The following is a 23,881-nucleotide window of genomic DNA, read 5'->3' as shown; positions in this document are numbered from 1 at the left end:
ATGACTCCCCCCCCCCTAAAATTTACGTAACGCTGATCAGCCTGACCCCCCTCCGAAATTTTCAATTTCGAGCAAACATCACAGTTACGTAACTGTCTCTACTACTCCCCCTCCCCCTACGTAACAATAAGTAACGCAGACTCAACCCCCCCCCCCTTCATGCGTTACGTAATTTGTGTACGACGCCTTACGACCAGTGCTGATAAAAGTCATTTTCCCCAGCAAAATTCTTCGAAAATCACAGCCAATCATTTTCAATTTTCACTTCCAATGATCGCAGCACTCTTTCAGATACACTAGATTTTCGTCCTAGTAACGTGCTGTTATACTCAGATGAAATAGATCGCGCGCTTCGTTCACGGTTACGGAATAAAATTTGACGACAAATCCAACCAAATGATCTTCACTTCAAAGCGAAAAAGAAAAACAAACAGTCCACTCAACCAAAATGAACCTCACCGAAACACTTTTTCACTGACACTGACCGATGCCTTGACAATCTTCGTAAACTGATAAACTGATTTTGTTGTCTTGCTTCCATCGCATGAAATATCATGAGGTATTTTGACAGTTCACTTCCATGCAAAAAGCGGGAAGGGAGAACTCTGAAAGGATTGTAAAAAAATAACGTTTATGGATGCTTTTTTTCACTTTCACTCGAGAGTGTCAACAAATATCAACCCTGCTTACGAGAATAATCGTTGCTATGCTCAATTACAACGATTAGCTCACTTTATAGTCAGTAAGATAGGTGTAAAATTAGATTAAGGTTTAATTTTAAATTTCTTTTTTTTTCTTGACAAGTAGGTTTACAATTTTCCTACAATTATATTCACTTTACTGCGGAAGTAATTACAATCTTTTAATGGAATAAAGCTTAAAATATATGTAATAGTGTTGATATGTCACCGTTTGTGGCAGAAACATTATCAGAAATTCGGGATCGAGCAGAGCAGACATGAATGAAATTAAACTCGGTCACTGTATCACTGTAAATTCGCATTAAATAAGCCAAAGGAATTCAATCATTTTTTGGAAGTTATTAACAGTTGTTTAAAATGAGTTAAATTTTAAACCTACCACTAGCTATCTAATTAAAGTATTTGCTGAATTATGGTTACATTGCGTTATTCGCTCATATTTTTCGGCAAATGAACCTAAAATTTTACGAAAAAAAAAAAAACACAAGAATTGATTAGGGCTCAAACTTTAAGTTGTACAGAGAGAGATGATGTTTTATTAACCAATAATGGAACGGACAACTTATCTGTATTCGGTTGAATAGATTCCAGTTGTTTGCTCTTCGATCTTTTTATACACCTGTAACATGATACGGAATTATCGGTATTATTGGAAGATTCACAATGACAAAATGAAATAAAATGGTGTGGTTCCGATTGCAGTTTGTTTTCAAAAAGATCTGTTTCTTTTATGCTGCCGTTGCACACGTGGTAAAATATAATTACGCAAATTATAAGTACATATAATTTTTCAGGTACTGTTTTTGGAGAAGTTTACGATTACAAATAATAAAAAGATGTTTTTTTTTAATGTGCATCGGCAATCGAGCCTAGAATCTTCTCATTATATGCACATTCATCAGACTGCTGTACCGAATCTCACAAAATAGCTTACCACTTCCCAGCCCAGTTAGGTTTTTTCTTTCCCTCTTAGCGTTCTTTAAGTTCCACCTGCAGTTCAGGCCTTATGGTGCAATTTTGTTTTCAATGCAAATAAGGAGAGCAATTCGCGCTTGCGCGAAACACAAACACGAGATTTCAACCGGGGCAAAGTTCCACGGTAGGTCGAACAAGCTGAGAAAAGTAACTAACATTCCGTGCATCTTTCAAGAGAGGTCAGGAGAAGTAGAGCACTCTAAGCTCGCAGAGCTTTTCCGATGGCTGCTGAGTACGCAAAATTAATTTTACATAAAAATTGAAACCTTTTTATGACAAACGCTGAATGAGTGAAAGTTTATGCATTTGTCTTTTTTATGACAGCCGGATATTGTTGCTGCTAAACAACCGTGCAGGGAAAAATTGCTCCATTATTAGTTGACATCGTTTAATGCCGACTAGGCCGGCCAGCAGCCGACAATAGGTACTTTTCCTTTAATCATTGTCTTTTCGATTGCCCCATTCATTGTGTCGCACGTGGTTGTTTCAGCCTGCCTGGACAGTTTTGCAACTTGTCGCTCGAGAGGTAAATTTTCCTTTTTTTTAAATCGCTTTAGGCTCTGGACCTGCAACCACGGCAGGTATTAGATTGCACACATTTTAACTTAAATCTATTGCCAACCCCACTCCCAAGCTGCATCCGGTGAATGACAGCGAAAAAATAAGCGAATGCTCTTTAAGCCTAGCCATTCGTGCCAACAACGGCGTTGGAATCGGTTTCTTTCCATTCTATAGTTAGGTACCACTATTGGTAACTGTTTTTTTTCGAATCGCGCTGCAACCCACCCACTTAGAGCTCTAGTGGTATACACGGTAGGACCCGTATACAATTTCAGCACAATCTAAAATAATTGACATGTTTTTAAGCTCTGCAGTGTGACTTGCGCAACTACCAGCAGACAACACGACTGCGGAGAAGACAATATTTTAGGATTATGCCGAATAGTTGCGTCACATCGAAAATGGTTACATCATCGAGTGATGCCACGGCAATAAAGGGCTTGCCATGAAGTATTTGTGGGAATTCGGCTGTACGTTAGCGCTGAATGATTTTGATTCCTAATTCGCGTCCCGCAAAAGGCAGCTGAACACAAATCTCAAACATTATTTTATGCAAACATTACGAAAATGCTAACGACAGTGAATAGAACTTTCCTTCCGCTCTAAGGTACTTCATTTTGCAATGTCAACTGCATATTGCGGCTTTATTCCTATCACCGATGGAATCGAATCGGAACAGATCCGGTTACAGCGAATTCTTCCATACGGTGGTGTGGCATGAAATCGAAGCGTGCGGGGAAGCGCAGCCACACCTTGATGTCGCCATCAGGGAGGGGGAAATCCAAGCCCTTCGAAAGTCACGTTATTCATTTCTTCTTCGTCGACGCTGCACCGACCGACCGACAAATTCAATTTCGCTTTTTTTTCTCGCTGCGGTTACAGCAGCCTGATGTTGTTCGATTAGTTCAATTTTATATTTTATTGCTGCTGTAAAACGGCCATCCTTAATAATAATGTTCTTTTTCGGATAAAAAATCTAATTGTTGTTTTTATAGTTTTTTGTTTGTTTGTGACACCCCACCTTCGTCAATGCGTTTTTGATCAAGCCAAACAAAAAAGAAACCGCCCAACCAACAGCTAATATGTCTTATTTTCTTCTTCTTTCATTTATTTATTTGCAGCATAAACCTGCCAGACACAGGCAAAAGTCGCACGAGAGCGTGGAGACGCAAGGTGTTTTATGAACCGCGTAAGGCAAAAAAAAGTTCGCTGACTTGGCGTTCGGTGTGTGTGTATGTGCGTACGTGTACCTGAATACACGGTTGTTTGGACAAGTTTTTCAAACATATCGCATATCTCAGTGCAATTTTATGGCTGTGCACGGATTGTGATAGCATCTTGCTTGCGTAGTACGTACGTGTGCCCTTGCAGTGTTGTTTTTTTTCGGTAGGATGCAGTTCAGTGGGGGTCGCGGGTGGTAGAAAAAACAACAAAGACGTGCGAAAGTGAAATGATTTCAGGCGGCGGAAAAAGGGCATCAGAAAAGTGAAAAAAGCGATACTAATTTAATGAGTGCGTTTAATTAATCGTTACCCGGTGGGTTTGCTCATGCAACGAAGGTATTTTGTAATGATCGGTTGTTTGCGTGCCAGCGGCTAAGCCGCCCATCTTTTCCCGAGTCGTGGTTTAATTGATTTTGGTGAAAAGTGCGATACCGCAGGTGGTTTTTTTGTGTGTTCGATTTGAAGGCTATTTTCTCGAGCGCCAGCCGGGGATAATTCAGTCCGACGCTCGAAGGGAAATCGTTCGGGAGTTAAGTTTTTCAAATTGAATATTCAACAGAAAAGAAGGAAATAAAAGTTGGTGGTGAAAATTCGGAAGCCGGTTTCGAACGTCGAATAGGAAGTGAGCAGTATGGATTGCCAGCAAGTCTACGGGTTGGAATTCGGCTATCGCTGACGGAACGCGCGCTCTGTTGGCTACCATCATGAGTAACGGAACGGCGAATGCGGGAAGCGGAGGAGGAGGAGGAGGAGTTGGCGGTGGAACCGCAACAGACGCCGAAAGTTTGGTATGTGAATTATCGTAAGATTAGTTTGATTTTTTATTTTCGTACGGCAGCAGTATCGGTCGTGGTGGTAGAAAATGTGCTTCGAACGGACCGTGATTTACCACATTCAGGTTAGAGTTGATTGGTTATGGGCCAAAAAAACAAATGAGTATAAGTTTCTGCGTGTAATATAATCTTTAGAAAAACTTTTCGATACTACCTAGTTTGCCATTCGTACTCATTTATTTCGCAAACGAAGCTCGACTGTTTTCTGCTCAATTGCTATCCCATTTTTAATTAAATAACCATTGATGAAATTTTTAATTATGGAGTATTTTTAATGAAACGAAAATTCAACATTAAAGGAACAAATCATGCGAGCTTTATTTGAATTCGAAAAGAGGTACCCTTAACTATACAATCAAAAAATATTCTCTAAAGCACTTTTATTTAAATTGATGATTCGACCATCCAAAACTAATTTTTCTATTTACAATGAACCACCAACTTCAATGATTGAGCACAGGATGTGGCAAAGCTAAAAATTAGTTTCTGATTTCCAATTCAAAAAAGTTGTAACGAGTGATAATTGAAAATTCCGTGCAACTGTCGCAAACTTAGCGTTGAGATATGACAAAAGAAAGCTTCCAAGTCCTAGAGAAACGAGTAATTTGACATTGAGAATAAGACCTCTTGATTCGGTCTTATTATTGTACAATTCAACGCAAGATTTTCCCTCTGGAATTGTACGTAAACATTTGTGATTATGGTGAAACTTTTTATAATTTTTTGCGCTGCGCTTTAAACATCAACTTTACTCGATGTTCATGAAAAACACCATTGCGGCGTTTGCTCAGACATGGCAACTCTTTTCTACAATCATCAAATTTCCTATAAAAAGCTATATGAAATATTGGGACATATGAAGAAGATCTGTGTTAACATTCCTCCACAGCTAGAACCGTTAAATTTTCAATATAGAACAGAAATAATAAGAAAGGTTACGAGGAACACATGGAAACCGCACACTGCGCTTGAAACAACAAATTCACTCGATGCTTATGAAAAACAACATTGCGACGATTGCCTAGATGAGGCCGCCCCCTTCTACAATCCACAATGGTCCAGAAATCGAACTCAGGTGGAAATTTGTGTTTAGAGCTCGATAGCAATATTCTAGACAAGAACGTTCTTGTACAAAGTTGTTACATATAACGAAGTATTTTGGAAAAAACCAATTCAGATCGAAAAAAAACACCTCTTTTTTATTTATTTCAATTTTCACATCGAAACTGTCTTCAGATGCTTTTAGAGCTTTTTAATTCACGGATTTTGCGATGCTAAAATCGTATATGTCTCAATCCTACCCAAAGTTACTTATGTTTTCTATAAAAATTACATCCTTTTAATTTGTTCGTTGTAATTTTTTGCATTCAAAAATTCATATACAGAAAACACCCGATTCGATCAACCAACCCCTTCTCCCATCCCATTGCTATTTGTTTTTTATGTTACTAAAATTTGAGGTGGCTAAAATTTAGTGAATTCAATTATTAAAAAACATGATAGTTTTTTTTTATGAAATTTTTTGCATTTTAAATCCATATATTTGATTCCTTGGTTATTTTGCTTAAAACTAGAAATAGTTATCTTCGATTGGATCCAAAAAACATCAGAAATCTATCAACTGGTTCAAAATTCATGATTTTTTCGAGAAAAAATCGCTGTTTTTGACCTCCCTCTTTTCGAGTTGGTCACCCGAAATGTTTCAATCGTGCTCAAAACTGCAGAGATTGATCTTCATCGAATATAATCCGACCTGAATTTTTGTTGGATCGTTAGAGTGACCAGTTTTAAAATAGGGTTTATTTTATATTTTTTTTAAATTTAAAAACCAACCCGGAAGCAGGGCCGGATTTGAGTGTTGGGGGAGCCGGGGCAGATATTGTCGTGGGGCGCTCTTTCCTTGAAATATTTAGAGGTGAGATAATTGTAAACTATCCGCTTGCTCTAGTATGTGTATGTGTTCTTTAATTTGGCTCTACATAGTATGGCAAACACCAGAGCCGAAGGCTTTAGCTTCGGAAAAAACTTACCTCACGTAAGGAATAATATCAACAATGTGAACATATTTGAAAACGTTTTACTTCGCATTAGGCTTAGCATAGTCATACGGCAGTGACCGAGGTGTTTGAACGAAGTTTGAACATTCGGCTACGGTGCTTTCACGAAACTAAAGCCCTCGTCCCCGGTGTTTGGGTATCGGTGCCGAAAATATTACACTGACTCTGGCTCAGGTGTTTCAAGTTTCGCCTTCGTGCCATCTGTCTAATACTAACACTGAGTGGCAACTACAAAACACGTTGTGTCGTGTTTCAAATATAGCGCTTGCCACAGCGCAGAGCCACTAGCTGGGCTACGGGCACTAAAATTTATAGGAATGCTTGAATAGCTATAATCTTTCATTTTTCCCGGTTCGAGCTTTTGGAGTAATTCATTTTTATTTTGTCGATCAGTGTCATTTATTGTTATCATAAAAAGTACAAAATGGTTGAAAAATTGGGACTGAAATAACAACACATAACACAAACGGGGAAGATTTCGTTACTTTTGAGTATTATTTTATTACTTTTTGTGTCTTTGACCGCACATTAGACACGACAAGTAATAACCAAAAAGTAACAAAATATATGAAGGCTACAAGCAGGGCCGGATTTAGGTGCTGGAGGCCGGGGCAGATATTTTCGAGGGGCCCTCTTTTCCTAAAAAAATTAGAGGTAAGAGAATTTTGAATTTTGAAATGACGTAACGCTTCGCTAGAAAGTGGCGTTCAAAAAAGGTCTCTACTCTGTCTTCATATCTGGCCTAGGACTAGGAGGCATCTCGTATCGGAAGGCTCGGGGCATCTGCCCCCCTTAAATTCGGGCTACACGCTTGCATGTGTTTCTGCAGGTGAACATACGAACAAGAAGCGCAATGCATGTGTTATCGAGACTTCACTCGCTGCACTTTATTGATGCAACGATCGGGTTCATTTCTGTCCCCTTTGTTCACACATACTCAGAATTTCACCCGTCAACTTCGAATGTCTAATTAGAAACACCACTGTTTCATTCCCCAGTGTTTACTTGAAATGGAAATATGTAAGACCGTGTGACTAGAGTTGCTGGAGATGCGAATGTTGTTTTAGATGGGCACGAGTTTTGTATCTTCAAACACGTCAAAATGAGTTTCTTGAAGCGATGAGTGTGTGTTTTCAGCATTGTTGCGTCCGTTTGCCATTACTACAAGGTGTACAGCCGTAGGGGTTGTATGAAATGGTGACGAAAGACAAATATAAATATTGATTTTAACTCTCGTTTACCATATTTCATCACGCCTGTTATACACCGTGTATCTCACACAGGTATAAAGATTCCACTTGCTATCGTGTTAAGAAAAGGAATGAATTTGAATTTTCTACACGCAGCCTTTTGTATCGAGTTCAGAGTAGATTTTTGCATTGAAAGCGTGGCCACGCAGTTTCGGGAAAGAGAAACGAAACAAAACACTTTTGTAGGCAGTGGAATTCATTCCGTCCATGTAGTTGTTATCCGTGCTCGGGAAGCAAGGGAATAGCGAGGAAAATGTATGAGAAAGTTTGATCTTGGAACTTTTTATTTTTTTCATCATTAAGCAGTAAAGCAACAATGTTAAACATCATATCAAACAATTGTCGCACATTTTATCTATCCACCGGCATATAAATGACTAAGATGCATTAAGTCGTTCGCTTGCCATAACCGTTTGAAATCTGATGCAACTTTTACCAGTTTCATTTTCAATTTTACAAAATGTAATCTATTATTAGCTATTCGTACTCCCGTAACATGTGCGAAATATATGACAGTATGTGTTGTTATTTGACTGGAGAAGAACTTTATTGCTCTTTAAGTAACAAATTTGTTACCTAAAGGGCCATTTTGCGTTATTGCTTCTAATATAATAAGGAAAATGTGTATAAATAAAAGACGAGGATAAAAAAATATAAGAGTATGAGTCTTAGTGCACCAACGCAGGTTTGACGTAGGACTACCAATGCATATGTTCGCCCATAGGCCAAAAATAGAAAAAAAAGTTTTTTTGTTTTCTGCTTATTATTGATTTAATGGATCGGTTATTAACCTGAGAATGCAGAAAAGCTATTTTTGTTGGCCTATGTAATGAACAATTTACTTTTGAGTACGAAATAAGGGAAGGTGTTTGACACTTGCAAAATCAACTTAAATAGACGTGTTTTTTTTACATAGTGCACATATCCGCTGTAGAACAAATTCAGTTGCTTCATCTCTTTATTTTCATCATGAGCCTCCAGAAAACAGGTTTGCTTTGTTTGTTTGCGGTGTTGTTTGGATAGGTATGTGCTAAACTGTAATCATAATTAGTCGTAAGAGGAAACGTAGTAATAAAGTCAGAGAGCACCACTCTCTTTGCAATTCAATGGTCAAACTTTTTCCTATATTCGATTGGCACACTATTATGCAATGCCAAAAAATTGAAACAAGTTGGATGATGGCTGTCCCAGAAAAGTGTGTTTTAGTTGAAAAACACCTAATTCTGTCGATTTTAGTAGTTTTCAAGAGCGATACTGTACAAAAATGATTTATGACCGCCCTTGCCATATAATCCGAACCACTGTGCAATGGTATGATAAATTAAACTTCTAAACAGGTATGCTAGTTTTTCATGTCATTCATTAATATCTTCAACAAAGTTGTTCAAGTGATTGAAAACTTTCAGATGAAGATCGTTTTGTTTGGGAATTTTCTCTATTTGTAAGTATTTTGTAGCAGAAGGGATTCTATCTGTTTCAGGATCAATACAAATACTGAGGCAAATTTAAAAGATCCTAGAGTCTTTATGAAAGTTATTGGTTGGATATAGAACAACACATTGGATCCAAGTCCAGCTTTTGGTAGACCGCCGGTGGCCCTCTGGAACATCCGTTCATACCATGAAAGAAGACAATTTCCAATTTTCATGTGATCCTCGGCTCCTCAAGGTTTTTCTAGGTTATTTCAGGGAAGTGTTTTTTTGAGTAGAACTCAGGGTGGCCACCAGTTGACCCTTCGGTCATATCCGAGACTACCGTAAAAAGGTCAACTTTCAAACGTAATCTTGAGGTTTTTCCTTTTTTATTCAAACCGCTCCTGGGTGAACAGATAGGAGGAAATGATTTTTTGATCGAAATATGATTTAGTCAGCAAGCGACTCATCGAAATAACCAGAATCACCGTAAACCAAGCAAATCTCTGATGAAAATATCTGGTAAAAACGGGTCCTAGTGTATCCGTTTTCTTTAAGGTGAAACTGGAAGGTGATTTTTTTCCATACAATTTTGAGGTTAGGTTTCTTATCACTTAACGATTTTGAGTGTTAAAATATCAGCTTTTACCTAACAAATAGCGCTCGAATTGCTACTGCTACTGTGCATGCGTCAGCAGTGCAAATAGATGATCAATGTTTCACACACGAAATTTAGTTTCGAAAAAAATATCTAGCAAAACTTGAGCACGAAGTTTCACCCTAAAACTATTGTTGAGCGATTAACTAGAAGTAAAATGTTATTTTTCTCAAAAATGAACTAGAAACGATAAGTACCACGATAAGTAACACTTTTACATACCTAACACTTTGATGTTATGTAACGCTGTGACGTTATGAAACGATTTTACATTTCTAACGCTGTTACTTTACATCTCCAAGGAGTGGATTCAGAAACCCCGGTAAGCCCTAAGAACAGTTTTGAAAATTGCATTTTTAACGTAGTTACAGATCTTCCTGTAAACCTTCTGGTGGCCACCGTGGACCATATTTCAATCAAAAGGTTGTTTCTATTCAAGTTAATCCAGCAGAAGTAATTTCGAAAAAAAACCGGGATGATCTCTGACCACTTTTGATAACTTACAACTTTTACGGTAGCTCGAAATAGAAGGGTTAACTGGTGGACCTCAGTTTATAAACTTGCAAAAAAAATCATCTCACTTCTAATCAGGATTGCCGCTAGGTTTTGAATAAAATCTGGCAAAACAAAAACAAAAAGTTTTGCAAAAATCTGGCACTCATTTCGTGCGACAAATGATTATTTTGTCGGATAACATTTGAAGTGATGACTATTTTTGCTCTCACTGGGTAGGTAGGCTGAGGCCGGTCACGATCCATCTCACTCTCATGACTTTTTTGCTAGAAGACGCGCATGAAATCTGTTTGATTGTCAAACACCTGGCAATCTCTTTGATGTCTGTGTTTGGAATACAACTCTTCTATATGATGAAACTGAACGAAACTTACAATGAATGTTGTAAAATCATCTGCCAGCAATAATGCGCGAAACTGACAAAAACCCACATGATAAAGCCATTGTATACCATCGGTCGTTACTTGGTTGACTTGCTAGTCAATGAAAGTTTACTCACGATTATTTTCTCTACCTTTCTGATGTCCGTGTTAGGAAAATAACTCTTCAGTACAAAAAAAATCGAACAAAACGTGCTATTAAGTAATACAATCTTAATACAACCATCTGTGTACAGGCCTGCAGTAAGACGCAATCTGACAAGATTTTCACACAACGCACACATCATAAGCCGTCTGCAGATGTAAAAAATTATACTTCTGTCCGTGGGAGCATCTCAAATTAACTCCGCATTACAAAGGACAGAATACAAAACCAGATGACAACTGAAAATAATCAATGCACCACTGATAGTTTCGTCCAAAATTATGCACAAATAGGATACCGATTGATTGGCATAGCTCGCCAACGATCGTATATTTGCAATCATTTCTTCTTCCTTTTTGATATCCGCGTTAAGTAAATAACCCAATCGTATGAACAATGTATGTTGATATTTGACTTTGACACTTTTTTTTGTTATTTTTACCATGTACCTAAGTAGAAAATAATGAAATATTTATCATATTCTAAAAATCTAGTGTATTTTAGCTTCCTAACGACATATTAGCTATTGAATTCGAGACAGTTGTATGAGACCTACTAGCATTTGAAAACTCTCATTCCGCCAACAAAAAATGTTACTTATTGATTTCAGTTTTCACAGAAAGTACCCTAGTAAAGCGAAGAAAGACAATGTCCTACGTCAAATAACTTGAATAAAGTCACAACACAATTTCACAACTCACAAAAGATGAAAAAATATGATAAATACACATTCAAATAAAGACAATTGATAACAGTGGACTTCTGTCTATAACGTTTATTCGCTCAAATGTTAACATAGAATTACGACAGCCTGTCTCTTGTTAATGTATTTTTTGCAATAGGTTTGGGAATTCGATCGATATGATTTTATGTTAATCCCGTTAAAAAAAAAAGAGTATTCTGTTATACTTTTTATAAATGTTTGATCTTAGTTATATTTACCAGGCAATTGAACTACCCCTTAACTGTTTCAATATTGTTGATTGTGGTGTTTTGCGAGAAAAATAAATAGTGAAATCTACTGAAATTACTAGTGTTGGTGTTCCAAACAACAGAACTATCGAAATATGCAGTCTTTGGAGGATTTTGTTCGAGATGTGGTATTATTTTTTTTAGATTTTTTTTTCTGTTTGAGTTGTTTGTGTTGACATACTATATACTCAATCAATTGTTTTTTGACATGTAGGCGGCGCTGCATTTTTTTTGCTTTGATCATCGACGTGTAGAGGTATATTCATACAGATCTGTTTTGTATGTATTTTCGGTTAAGAGTAGAGGGAAAATAAACTGATTTTTTACTAGATTGCTGTATAAGTAATCTAAAAATTCAACTGATAAAATACAATTTAAACTAAAAAGTCGGTAAGTCACAACAACCTCAGCTCTATTAGCTCTCAAAATGTATACCTATAATATAATCAATTATCGACCCGCAACATCTAACAGATGTATCCCAGAGTTTCCCACTAAAATTTCCCATCTCATGTAACATTTATGAGAGCACGTTGAGTTCTCTGCGGTTCTCTTAAGTAAATGTTGGACTAACATTCTTTTTCCGTTCCCCAACAGTTGCAAGGACGTGGCCAGGGCAAAGAAAGTTCTCTGGAGATATCTGACCTTTGTTTAGTAACATTAAATTGGATCCCAAATTTCATGTTATTGCTCAGGAACAAAGGTAATTTGTGAAGATATGGTCGAAATCCTTGAGCAGATACATGAATACGGAGACTGTTTGTGATTCATGATGCTGCAAGAAGGTAGGGCCCGGAGGAATGTCAGAACCCCTTACCGAATAAAATGCCCCTAGTTCTTTTGCAATTTGTAATGAAGAGAAAATAGCTTTTCAGCGCCCTAAAATTATTTGATTGCGAAGTAGTTAAAAAAATTCTGTCGCGCCCATTGTTTTTTTTCTTAGAAGACAGATCGTCTGCGAGGCTCCTCCTTTGCTAAGAGTTCCCTTCCAAAGTCTGGTATAAAAGGCAGAAAAGAAGAGAAATGAAAAGTCTCGTTTCTCTCGTGCCGGGCTTTAATTCCTGATAGGCAGAATTCATCGTCTGCAGTACGAATAGAACTGCTCTGATGCTTTTATGCCACTCGCCAAATTTTTTTGGATAGTGATAAGACTAAATTCTATACCCAGCACTACAAACAAGTATTATTTCTTCGCGAGTACTGTGATCTACTTATTGCATGATCAATGGTTTATCTTTCACGTATCTTCAAAATTCCTAATACTTAATAGACCCAAAAAGGTTTAATGAGAATGGAAAGTTTTTAATTTTCTTGGAAATGTAGAGCAGCACCTCACAGCCGGGGGATCAAAAACCTAGCGCTGTGGATCTACAATCATTAGTGCGTGGTCCACCGATTACCTTTGTAGGTCCGTTCGCTATGGAAGGCTGCGAGATATTTGAAATCTCCACCGCAGCTCTGCTCGCTGCTAGTCTATCCAGTTCCAATTAAATCATTCTCTTGCAACAGTGATCGGATAGACAATGAAGGCTAAATTTCTGCATGGAAGCTTTTATACGTAACTACTGAGAGTTATACTTTTGGTAAGCGTTTCTTTGTATCAAACAAGTTAAACAACAACATCAAATCGTTTACAAAGTCAAATTGTTGGTTGTTTAGTTTGATTTAGACTGGCATTGAGAGTTTCGACTGTTATTTGGCCTTGTATTTTTTTTTGATTGATCGAAATATGAGTTTAACAAGGCTCTACATTTTTCAGTAGTACAGTAGTTAGTGTCACCTACTAACAATTTCCCAAATTTTGAGGGGAGCACAGCTAGTTTGCACATTGCCTACTTTATAACCTAAAATGTAAGTCTTAGGACAAAAAATGTAATTGGTTCATGAAGTGAGCTCTAAGCGTTTGAAAGTGGGCAATTTCGTGACGGTCTCAATTCGCACCCCTATATTGTTGTAAGACATAATTATACGTCAAAAATTACTAATAGTAAAAAATGACAACTTGAACCCATAAGAACATCTGTGCAAAGCTGCAGTCAGATAAAAATATTATTTTGCAGTGCTATTAGAGCTTAGGTTTTATGAATCAACATTGGTAGAACGTCAAAACAATATTTAGCATTCCTGCAATTTTTAATTTTTCAAGTAAATTTATTACTCAAAGAAAAAATCCTATTTTACCGTTTGTCAATATGTTGAAAATTTCAAATAATTTAAAACCTTAAAAATATCATTGATGTCCGAAAATTCATTAATTTTATATATCGCACGTCTTCAGCAGTGTTTTTATACGACAGGTTTTTTGCAGCAGTCTTATGCAAAAACCGGCCGAAAAAAGCATTTTTGAAGACGTTCGATACCCTATATATTAAAAATGGTAAAAAAAAGTTATAATGTTAAAACGTCAGAATTGTTAACAAGACTAAAAGTTTAAAAAGGACAAAAGTTCAAATTGTCATCTGCTAAACCCTCTTGGGATGTCAAATTTGAAAAGTCTTTATTGAGCGTCTTAGTAAAATAATTAAGGAAATCAGAAAAAGAAAAAAAAAGTTTCAGAATCCGAAGAGACGTAAGTAAACCAGGTTTGTAGAATCGAGCTCAACAATCCAATCAACAATAATGTATTCTCAATCCCACAGTTATATGACCATGTCATATACGAACTGTCCGCCGAGAGAACCACCCTAACAAACCGAACGCACCGTGAATACAAATCCGGCTTATGGGCGAGATTTTCTCCACGATGGAGAACAAAAAGCTCATTAGCTTCCGCACACGAATTCGATAGACGCCGATTAGCCTGTCATAGAGAAAAAAAAAATAGAGGTCAGCTAACGCCAGGTTTCGTGTTCGTAAGTAGCTCGGAATCCAATCAGCTCGTATTTGTTGTAATGCAAGAGAGTACACGGGTTGAATTAATGTACATCCTGTGCATCGCGCACTCTCTCGTCACGCCACGCGAAAATCATGCTTTTTCGATGGGAAAAGCCGGTCGTCATTTCACTTTCAGGCTTGCGTGCGCTATTGTAGGACTTCTGAAAAGCCATACCGATCTCGCTTGCGTGATTTTACAGCCACTAATAGAAGATCCGGCACATTTGCTGACAGACGTTTGGCGAACACCTCGCTAAGGGAGTTTTTTGTTCACTCGGCCGGCTCGAAAAACCGATTCCAATGCAAATTGACTGCTTTTATGATTGCTGCTTTCAAGGTACTTCCAAAACATGAGATCAAATTGCACAGCAGCAGTAGTGATTGGATGTTGGCCGTTGATAGACAGACAAAATGGTACTTCAAGGTTTCTATATCGCATGACGTGAGTGTTGTAAGTCATGCAACACGAATCCACAATCGTATTAAAACTGACTTTAGTTTTAGATAAACGTATATTTTACACGAAAATTTATCTATTTCCTAGCATTCGATTGCATTCAACATTGGTATCCAAATCGCACTGCTTCACCGCGGGATTGAACAGCATACCTTCCGGGCACTCACTGACCGAAGCAACACCGCTGAGGCATATCACATATTTCTTACACGTTTCCGGATGTTGGAAAAAATTTAATCCTTCGTCCGGACAGGCAAAACATTTCTCAACCGGAGATTGATAGCACGCTTGAAGTGATTCGATGAATCGAAAACCGGGTGGACAAACCTGCGGAAACGCTTCCCCCTGGTAGCAGGTGAAATATTTGTGGCAACCGCGAGGATCATCCACGAAATGTGTATCGGTTGGGTGGCAGTCCACTTCCGGTACTTCTTGGGCAGTTGATCCGGCGAGAATTACCGCTAAGAGCGTTAGCTTTAAATTAAGTCCTAAAAAGAAGTGTCACGATGTTAGGTTTTGATGACTAATGGTAATAATGACAAAGGTCAGCACTCAGCACATACCTTCCATCGCGTTTGGACGATGTCACCTGCACGATTAAACTGAACCGATCAAGCTTGAGCTCGCAGCTAATATCATAAGACTTATCGTGGATTGATAAAATGCTATCTATTATTTGTTTCTGATGTTGCAATGAGAGGCATGTGCTACAGGAACACAATAGGGGTCCTCACATCGAGCTCGTATACGAATACCCAGCCGTAAACTGTGTATCTACCATTACTCGTCAATGGAGGTGAGTATTTTTACGGCTGGGTATTCGTTTACGAGCTCGACATGAATACCCATAATATAAATAGAATGCGTAAATTAAAAATCATCCCTGGGGTTTCCCAGTAAAGACTAATCAACTCGGATGACTGATACAGTTTAAATTCATTCGTTTATTCCAAAAATACGATAAAACCTGCCAGAAGTAAACAAACAAGTGAGAATTATTTGAACGGCAAAAAGCACTTAACAACACATTTGACAAGCATTCCAGATTGTATTTTAGATTAAAAACCAAAAAAAAAAAGACAACAGAAAAGTACCAAACAGTTTTCTGTCTTGATGATGCTTAATAACAGAGCATAGAGAATAATTTCCCAGATGTGTCATACTCTGGGAAAAGTGCAGACTGTTGATTTACGAACAATGGCTGTTGATTTGGTTTTAAACAGACGGAGATCATTAAAAAAAGATACTGACAGTGTAAACCGAAGCTTAAGATAGTAATTGACGAGTTAGGTAATGTTTGGCGGCATTTCTTTTCGTACGTTGTTGTTCGGCTCTTGTGGCAAATGGAGTGACGATTGTCGAAATGCCGCATTTACGATGGCAGCGGTTAAACCCCTTATTATTCACTATATTTAATTTCATATGGGTAATTATATTATAATTTTATTATGTTGTACTGTCAAAATCAGACTTCCTGAAATCTCGCTCGCACAAAGAAGAGACAGTGTGTTTTGCGCTACAAGTCTCGTTTCTCATTCAGTCGCTTCGTGCTGTGTGCAGCGTGCGAGCGAGAAAACTTACCATTCGTATAGCGAACCTATACATTAGAGTAATGACAAGACACTCACCGTTAAGGGAACTGTCAATATCAAAACGGGCGAGCTGTATAAATTTGCATTGCCGTTATCCGTTTTGATGTTGACAGTTGCCTTAACGGTGAGTGTCTTGTCATTTCTCTAATGTATAGGGTCGCTACATTCGTACGAGCCATGTCTCGTCGCATGGGAATTTTTATTGCGACGTACACGAAGATATCTCGTCTCTCAACTTAACGCAGATTCTCGTGAGCTCGTCTCGCGAGCTTGCCTCGCATGTTGCTTTGCGCTAATGGTGCGAGAAGGAAATTTATTTTGCGCAGAAGGATACAGGCAGGGGATTTTATGTTTTTTTTTATTCACGGTGTTATAGCAGCATGCATCAAAACACCGTTAGAATTATCGATGATATAACCTAGTTCATTTATTTATCAATTCAAAATTCTATGATTAATTCATCCGACTTTTGTTAACACGAATTAAGAACGTTTTGTTACTTTACTTATTATGCTAACGGTACGAAAATGCACCGGATGCAGAGTGTTACGTTGGTTAACAGAAGTGTTTCTTTCGTCGGTTTAGATGTCATTGACTATCTTATGGTAGAACTCTGTTTTGTAGTTCTAAGGATAAAAAATGTGGTTTGAAATTACAACATAAGTTTTTCGGGAGTTAAAAATAGTAAAACCAATAAAATTGTTTATATTTTCTAGTACATGTTGATGTTGGATAGAATTTTCGAATTGAGTACACTAAAGTCGCTTTTTATGCGGGGGATGCATGCCGCGTAAAAAACCGCGTAAATTCTGCAATCCGAGTGAAGAGGAACCGAAATCCACACGAAAAAAAAAATACCGCGTAAATTCCAGAATCCGCGTAGAAAAACCGCGTAAAAAGCGACCTTCGTGTATAGATATTGCAAATCAGGTTCTGAAGGTTCGTGATAATCTGATCGTAGTAATATAGTTTTGTGAATTCTTCCGATTAATACACCTTCAGAAGGGTCTGACGGCATATATCGTATGTAGGTACGGTAGGCAGCCTATACACCAGAGAGACGCAGAGACACTCACCGTTAAGGCAACTGTCAACATCAAAACGATAACGGCAATGCAAAATTATACAGCTCGCCCGTTTTGATGTTGACAGTTTCCTCAACGGTGTGTGCTTTGTCATTTCTCTAATAAGCTCTAAAAAGCGCGTGTACAGGAAGTCTGTGTACACGAGAAAGTCTCACGAGCTGTAGCGCACGAGCTGTATCAAGTATGTACAGTACGGGCGTCTCGCTCAGTTCGTAGTGCGATGAAACATCGCCTTGCGCATCGCAATCCGAACCGAAAGAGAAGCGAAAGAGAAACCTGCAAATTGCATGTGACGTGTCTCGTCTCGTCGCACATACTTGGAAATTCTACGAGCGAGAGAAAGATTTCTCTCGTCGCTTGAAAAACAAGCGCCTGCACAGGAAGTCTGGTCAAAATAGATCAGATAAAATCTTGTCAAAAAAGTGCAGTGCTGCATTAGCTGCAATGAACCATTATTTTTGACAGAAAATGAGTTTGTATTATTCACAATCCTGAAATCAAAGTGTAGAGTAAGTGCAACTGACGTTTAATGTACTTATCGCTGAGAGAATGAAGTTACGATTTAAACTCGATAAACGTCATCTTCCTACGGAAATCCTACTTAAGACGGTAATGATTTTTAACATTTTATTCGACATACTCATTTTTGAACAACTATAGCTTTTTGTAGGCACAAAGTTGTTAAGCATCAAAAAACTTACCTTTAGACGTCTTTAGAACGGGAAAGCAAAAAAAAGGCTTTCCCATACATATTTTCATACAAATTTGAAACCCTATGTGCCAAGTAGAGATAAAACCAATCGACTTCCGGCAAATTTAGGATTGTTTGAAGCGCCAAATGAAACCAAAAATACTACAACGTATACACCTCTAGGGGTTGCATGAAATGGTGACGTAGGACAAACATAAGTCGTCGGTTTCGTGCAACAAAGGCACAACTCAAAAATCATACTTTCGAGAAAACGCGTTTGAAAATTGACGTCGAAAAATTATTTTTCAATTTTCAAGAAAACTTTGAAGTTTAAGATTTCCAATCCTCGTCTAACACTTCTAGGTCTATTTTGCATATATTATGAGCACGTTGTTAAAAGCTAAAACCTTATTTTTACCAACTTTATAAAGAAATTTTGATTTGTGTAGCAAAGGCACTTCTACTCATAACTCTGAATTTTTTGGGAATTTTGAAACGGGGTTTCGTGGGATGAAACCTAACAATGTTAAGAACAACAATGAAGTTGAATTTTCTATACGCAGTCTTTTGTATCGAGTTGAGCGTAGATATTTGCAATGAAGGCGGAGCCACGCAGATTCGAGAAAGTGGAACGAAACAAAACACCTTCAATACTACTGAATTATTGTCATGAGCATCAAAAGAAAATTTGTGCTTTTCTGATGCGAAAATTACCCTTGTTCTAGATTAACTAATTTGCGTTATCGATATTGGACCTATAACGGTGTTCGACTGGAACAATTGAACAATTGAAATCACCCAATTTAGCAGTGAATTTTCTTGAAATGAGGGTTATATCTTGCTGCGATAAACTGTTCATAGGCAACACTACCGTTTATCTTTGGTGCCCTAGTCGTTATTGTAAAAATGATTATTGAAAAATACATGAAAATTTCACACTAGTAGTAGTTGCGAAAATTCTCATTACTTTTATCTTCAAGAACTGATTCCATAATTTTCAAACAGAAATGTGTGCTACAGAACGCTGATGATCGCACCACCGGTAGCATCGAATATTTTGCTTGGCCGCACATAATAGATTTGCTCTCCGCTCTGCCCCCGGTAGCTGTGCCAGCAAAGTATCCAGCAGCATACGATGGTTCCTGTTGCTATCGTATGAAAACCAAAGGTAAAGTGCTCCACAGTGCCTGAAAGTTGATTCGTACGAAGCTCTTGTTTCCTAATGCCACGGACCTCCAACAGCCTTACTCCACTCGCTACCGTGTGACGGACAAGAATGAAGCTAATTTTTCTACACGCAGTCTTTTGTATCGAGTTGATCGTAGATTTTCGCGCTGAAGGCGTGGTCACGCAGTCTCGAGAACGAGAAACGAAACAAAACACTTTGTTGAGTCAGAATATGTAGGCAGTGGAATTTATTTCGTCCATGTTATTGTTTTCTGTGCTCGGGAAGCAAGGCAATAGCGAGAGAAATGTATGGGAAAGCTTGACTTTGGAACTTTTCATCTATTTTTACCATTAGGCAATGAAACTACAATGTTAAACATTATATCAAACAATTGTCACACATTTTATCTATCCACCGACCGATAAATGACTAAGATGCATTAAGTCGTTCGGTTGCTATAATCGTTTGAAATCTGACGCAACATTTGCCAGTTTCATTTTCAATTTTACAACATGCAATCTAGCATAAAAAACAAAGATGTAGTCCTATGACAAAACTTGGTTCTGGAAAATCCCCACTCTAGTATATAGTCGTTTTTCAACGTTTTTCGAACTGATCGTTCCCCCGAAACCGAAACATCAGGATTTTTATATGTATAATATTTATTCATATATTCATTGTAAATTATTGAGTTATGCATTTTACACAATTGTTGCGAAAGTTGTGCGAATTAGGAAGACACATAAGTTGATTGAAGCTTTAGCTTCAGTGTATATAGAAAAAGAGTTTTCTCACAAAAACAATTTAGTAGTAGATTAAGCAATTTGGTATTCACCGGTAAAAAATAATAAAAAAAAAAATAAAAAAAAAAATAAAAAAAAAAAACAAACAAAAATCAGTTATCTCCAAAAGCTTATTTTTTAGAAATTTTATTTATTTTTATTAAAGGTACAAAAGACTAACCAAACATTGGAGGTTGTATGATTCTGGTGAAATGAGAAGCAAAAAAAGTTGAAATTTTCCAAAAAAAAAAATAAACAATTTCAAAGCCAGAACGATTTCTTGATTAGAAATATATTTTCGGCAGACGATAATTTTGTGCTTTAAGGAAAAATATGCACCGTGAGACGAAAAAAAATTTTGAGAACAAAACACTGAAATAAAATAATAGGAAATAAATACACTGGGGTCGCTTTTTACGCGGTTGGTTGTACCGCATTTAAAAGATTAGATTCGATATATTTATACTAAACTTATTTAATTCCACCTACAAATAATCTCCCGAATCGGGTAAAAATAATTCGCGTTATTGTAAAAATATGCCGTTTGAAAAAACGCATAAAAACAACCCGCGTAAAAAGCGACCCCAGTGTAAATCAAAAACCTCACTTTTTGAAAATAAGATTTTTTTTCTGCGAAAACTATATATTGTTAGCTGAACAATGATAGTTGATTGGATTTGAAAAAAAAAATGAAAACCTTTTGAAATATTAAAAAGGAAAAGAAAAAAAAAGAAAAAAAGAAAAAAAAAAAACATAGCCGATAAAATAATCTGTGTGAGTTAAACTCATTTAAAAATGACGCTTGAAAAAAAGTTTTGGAAATAAAACTTTTTCGCGGTCGACACTGTTTCGCATTGAAAATATATTATATACCTGAAAATATTTTTGTTAGATAACATAAAAATAAAAAAATAATAAAAATTCATTTTTTTTTACATTTTCTAATGAAAACTCAGACGATTCTTCTAAAATCATCTCTTGACAACTTTCCTCTATCTCTCATAATTGTTTAGTGTTATCGTTTTATAAAAAAAGATTTCAAAACTTCAGACCTTTTCAAATGTTGGTCCACATAAATTAAAAATAAGCTGCTCCACATAAATTAAAAAGAAAAGTTGCTCAGGGTAGTAAAGCCTATACCCCCACAAAGTTCCATTGAATCCTGAGATGGTGCTGTCACGACCCCAGTCGAGTTGGCGCGAATTGCGTCAGGAGTTGTTTTATTGCCAAAATGTTCGGGGTTCTTCGGATTGTGTAAACGGAGGTGGAATCAATATTTCGTGGATCATATTTATTCGCTTAGGATGTTAATAAAATCAGGAAAAAAATTTTGATTATATCAAAATCCCTTCTCAAAACCATGTTTTAATATCATGTAATGACTAACTTTGCTGGGTCAAAAATCGAAGTTGCCAAAAGGGGTTTGTTTTTCAGCAAATACAGTCATACCTCGATATGAGGCAACCTTTTTTTGTGACGTTATTTCGAGTTATGTTATATCGAAGCATGATAATTTTCTGTTCATTGATGCAAAATTCTTGATGGTTATTCAAAGATGCGCAAAAACTTATTTCCCTTCGCCTAGCAGTATATATATATATATATATATATATATATATATATATATATATATATATATATATATATATATATATATATATATATATATATATATATATATATATATAAACCTGTCTTATGTTCCTTTAAGACAATTTTCGTAGACAAACATATTCAATCACAAAACATTGAAAAAAGGTCAGTTTTACCCCATTTTACGGTACTTATTGGTTTCAAAACTTACTAAAACATTTATTCGGTACATTATACACCCCAAAAATAATTGCTTACTTTACTTTGAAGGCGACAGACCGGTTATCGATCAAATGCCGAATCCAGAATACGTCGCCATGTCCCTCGGTCTTGGGCTGCTATCCTCCAATCGCCTCTAACACCTATTTCGCGTGCATCCCCGTCGACAGCACACATCCAACGAGTGCGGGGTCTACCTCGAAGTCGTCGACCTCTATCGGGATTCCTGCTAAATATAGCCTTCGCTTGACGCTCATCCGGCATTCTCGCTACATGCCAAGCCCACTGAAGCCTGCCGTGTTTTATCCGCTTGACTATATCCGCCGATTCGTATGCCTGGTACACTGCATGGTTCATGCGTCTGCGCCAAACACCATTTTCTAGTTTGCCGCCAAGGATTGAACGCAAAATCCTACGCTCAAAAACACCAAGAGCTCGCCGATCAGCCTCTTTGAGCGTCCATGATTCATGGCCGTAGAGGGCCACCGGAAGAATCAGTGTTTTATAGAGTGCAAGTTTAGTTCGGATTTGCAGACTGCGGGACCTTAGCTGGTTACGTAATCCGTAAAAGGCCCTGTTTGCGGCTGCTATCCGCCTCTTTATCTCACGGCTAACCTCGTTGTCACATGTCACTAATGTTCCCAGGTAAATCAATTCGTCGACTACTTCAAATGTTTCCTCATCTAGCACCACCGCAGCACCAACCTCCGACGGACTACCACGCACTCTGCCAGCCACCATGTATTTGGTTTTGGCAGAGTTTATGACAAGCCCTAATCTCGCAGCTTCTCTCCTGAGAGGTTCGAAGGCCTCTTCCACAGCTCTACGGTTGATACCAATGATGTCGATATTGTCCGCAAAACCGAGAAGCATGTGCGACTTCGTAATGATGGTGCCGCTTCTCTGCACACCAGCCCTCCGTATAGCACCTTCCAATGCGATGTTGAACAATAAGTTCGACAGCCCGTCACCCTGCTTCAAACCATCTAACGTCACGAACGAGTCCGATATCTCACCGGCTATCCTGACGCTTGATGTAGAACCTTCAAGGGTGGCACGTATCAGCCTAATCAGCTTTGTTGGGAAGCCATGTTCCATCATAATCTGCCATAACTCATTCCTCTTGACTGAATCGTACGCTGCCCTGAAGTCTATGAACAGATGGTGCGTCTGCAAGTTGTATTCTCGAAATTTATCGAGGATTTGTCGCAAGGTAAACATTTGGTCCGTCGTGGAGCGTCCCCCTCGAAAACCGCATTGGTACTCGCCAACAAAGGTCTCCTGCAACGGCCTCAGTCTGTGGAACAGGATGCGGGAGAGAATTTTGTACACGGTATTGAAAAGTATTATGCCCCGATAATTGCTACAGTCCAGGCGATGGCCTTTTTTGTAGATCGGGCATTTTTTTTTGTTAGGGAATTAGGATTACGTTGTCCATTGATGTGAACTTTTGTAATATATCCCAGTCAATTGCTATACGTGTCCCTTTGCAAAATACAATTACTACTATTGTTGTGAGTGATCAGGTACCTGCACCGACACACTCCCAGTTAGGTAAAATATGGTTTATGAAGCCAATCACCTTTCCAGAATTCAAAGATCAGATCTCTTTGGGCTGTAAGAAGCCACTGCCAAGAAGCCTTGATCTGCGTTTAAATAATGCACCACAACTGCAAAGCAGATGTTCCGATGACTCGCGTTCCGTATTACAAAAGCGACAGATATCATCCTGAACCCGGC

General features: G+C 37.8%; 1 protein-coding gene across 2 annotated transcripts in view; it reads left to right on the top strand.

The window, feature by feature from the left end:
* LOC129720772 (ral guanine nucleotide dissociation stimulator-like 1) overlaps positions 1-23,881 on the top strand; it is a 145,272-nt gene that overhangs the window by 15,239 nt on the left and 106,152 nt on the right. For both annotated transcript variants that reach the window (XM_055672504.1, XM_055672505.1), the window contains exon 2: positions 3,359-4,248. In XM_055672504.1, the coding sequence (XP_055528479.1) occupies positions 4,165-4,248 (84 nt within the window). In that variant the 5' untranslated portion in view covers positions 3,359-4,164. The remainder of the gene's footprint in view (positions 1-3,358; positions 4,249-23,881) is intronic.

The sequence above is a fragment of the Wyeomyia smithii genome, chromosome 2, assembly GCF_029784165.1.
Source record: "Wyeomyia smithii strain HCP4-BCI-WySm-NY-G18 chromosome 2, ASM2978416v1, whole genome shotgun sequence".
NCBI lineage: Eukaryota > Metazoa > Arthropoda > Insecta > Diptera > Culicidae > Wyeomyia > Wyeomyia smithii.
Note: the sequence above shows the minus strand (reverse complement) of the source record. Positions and strands in the feature narration are given on the sequence as shown.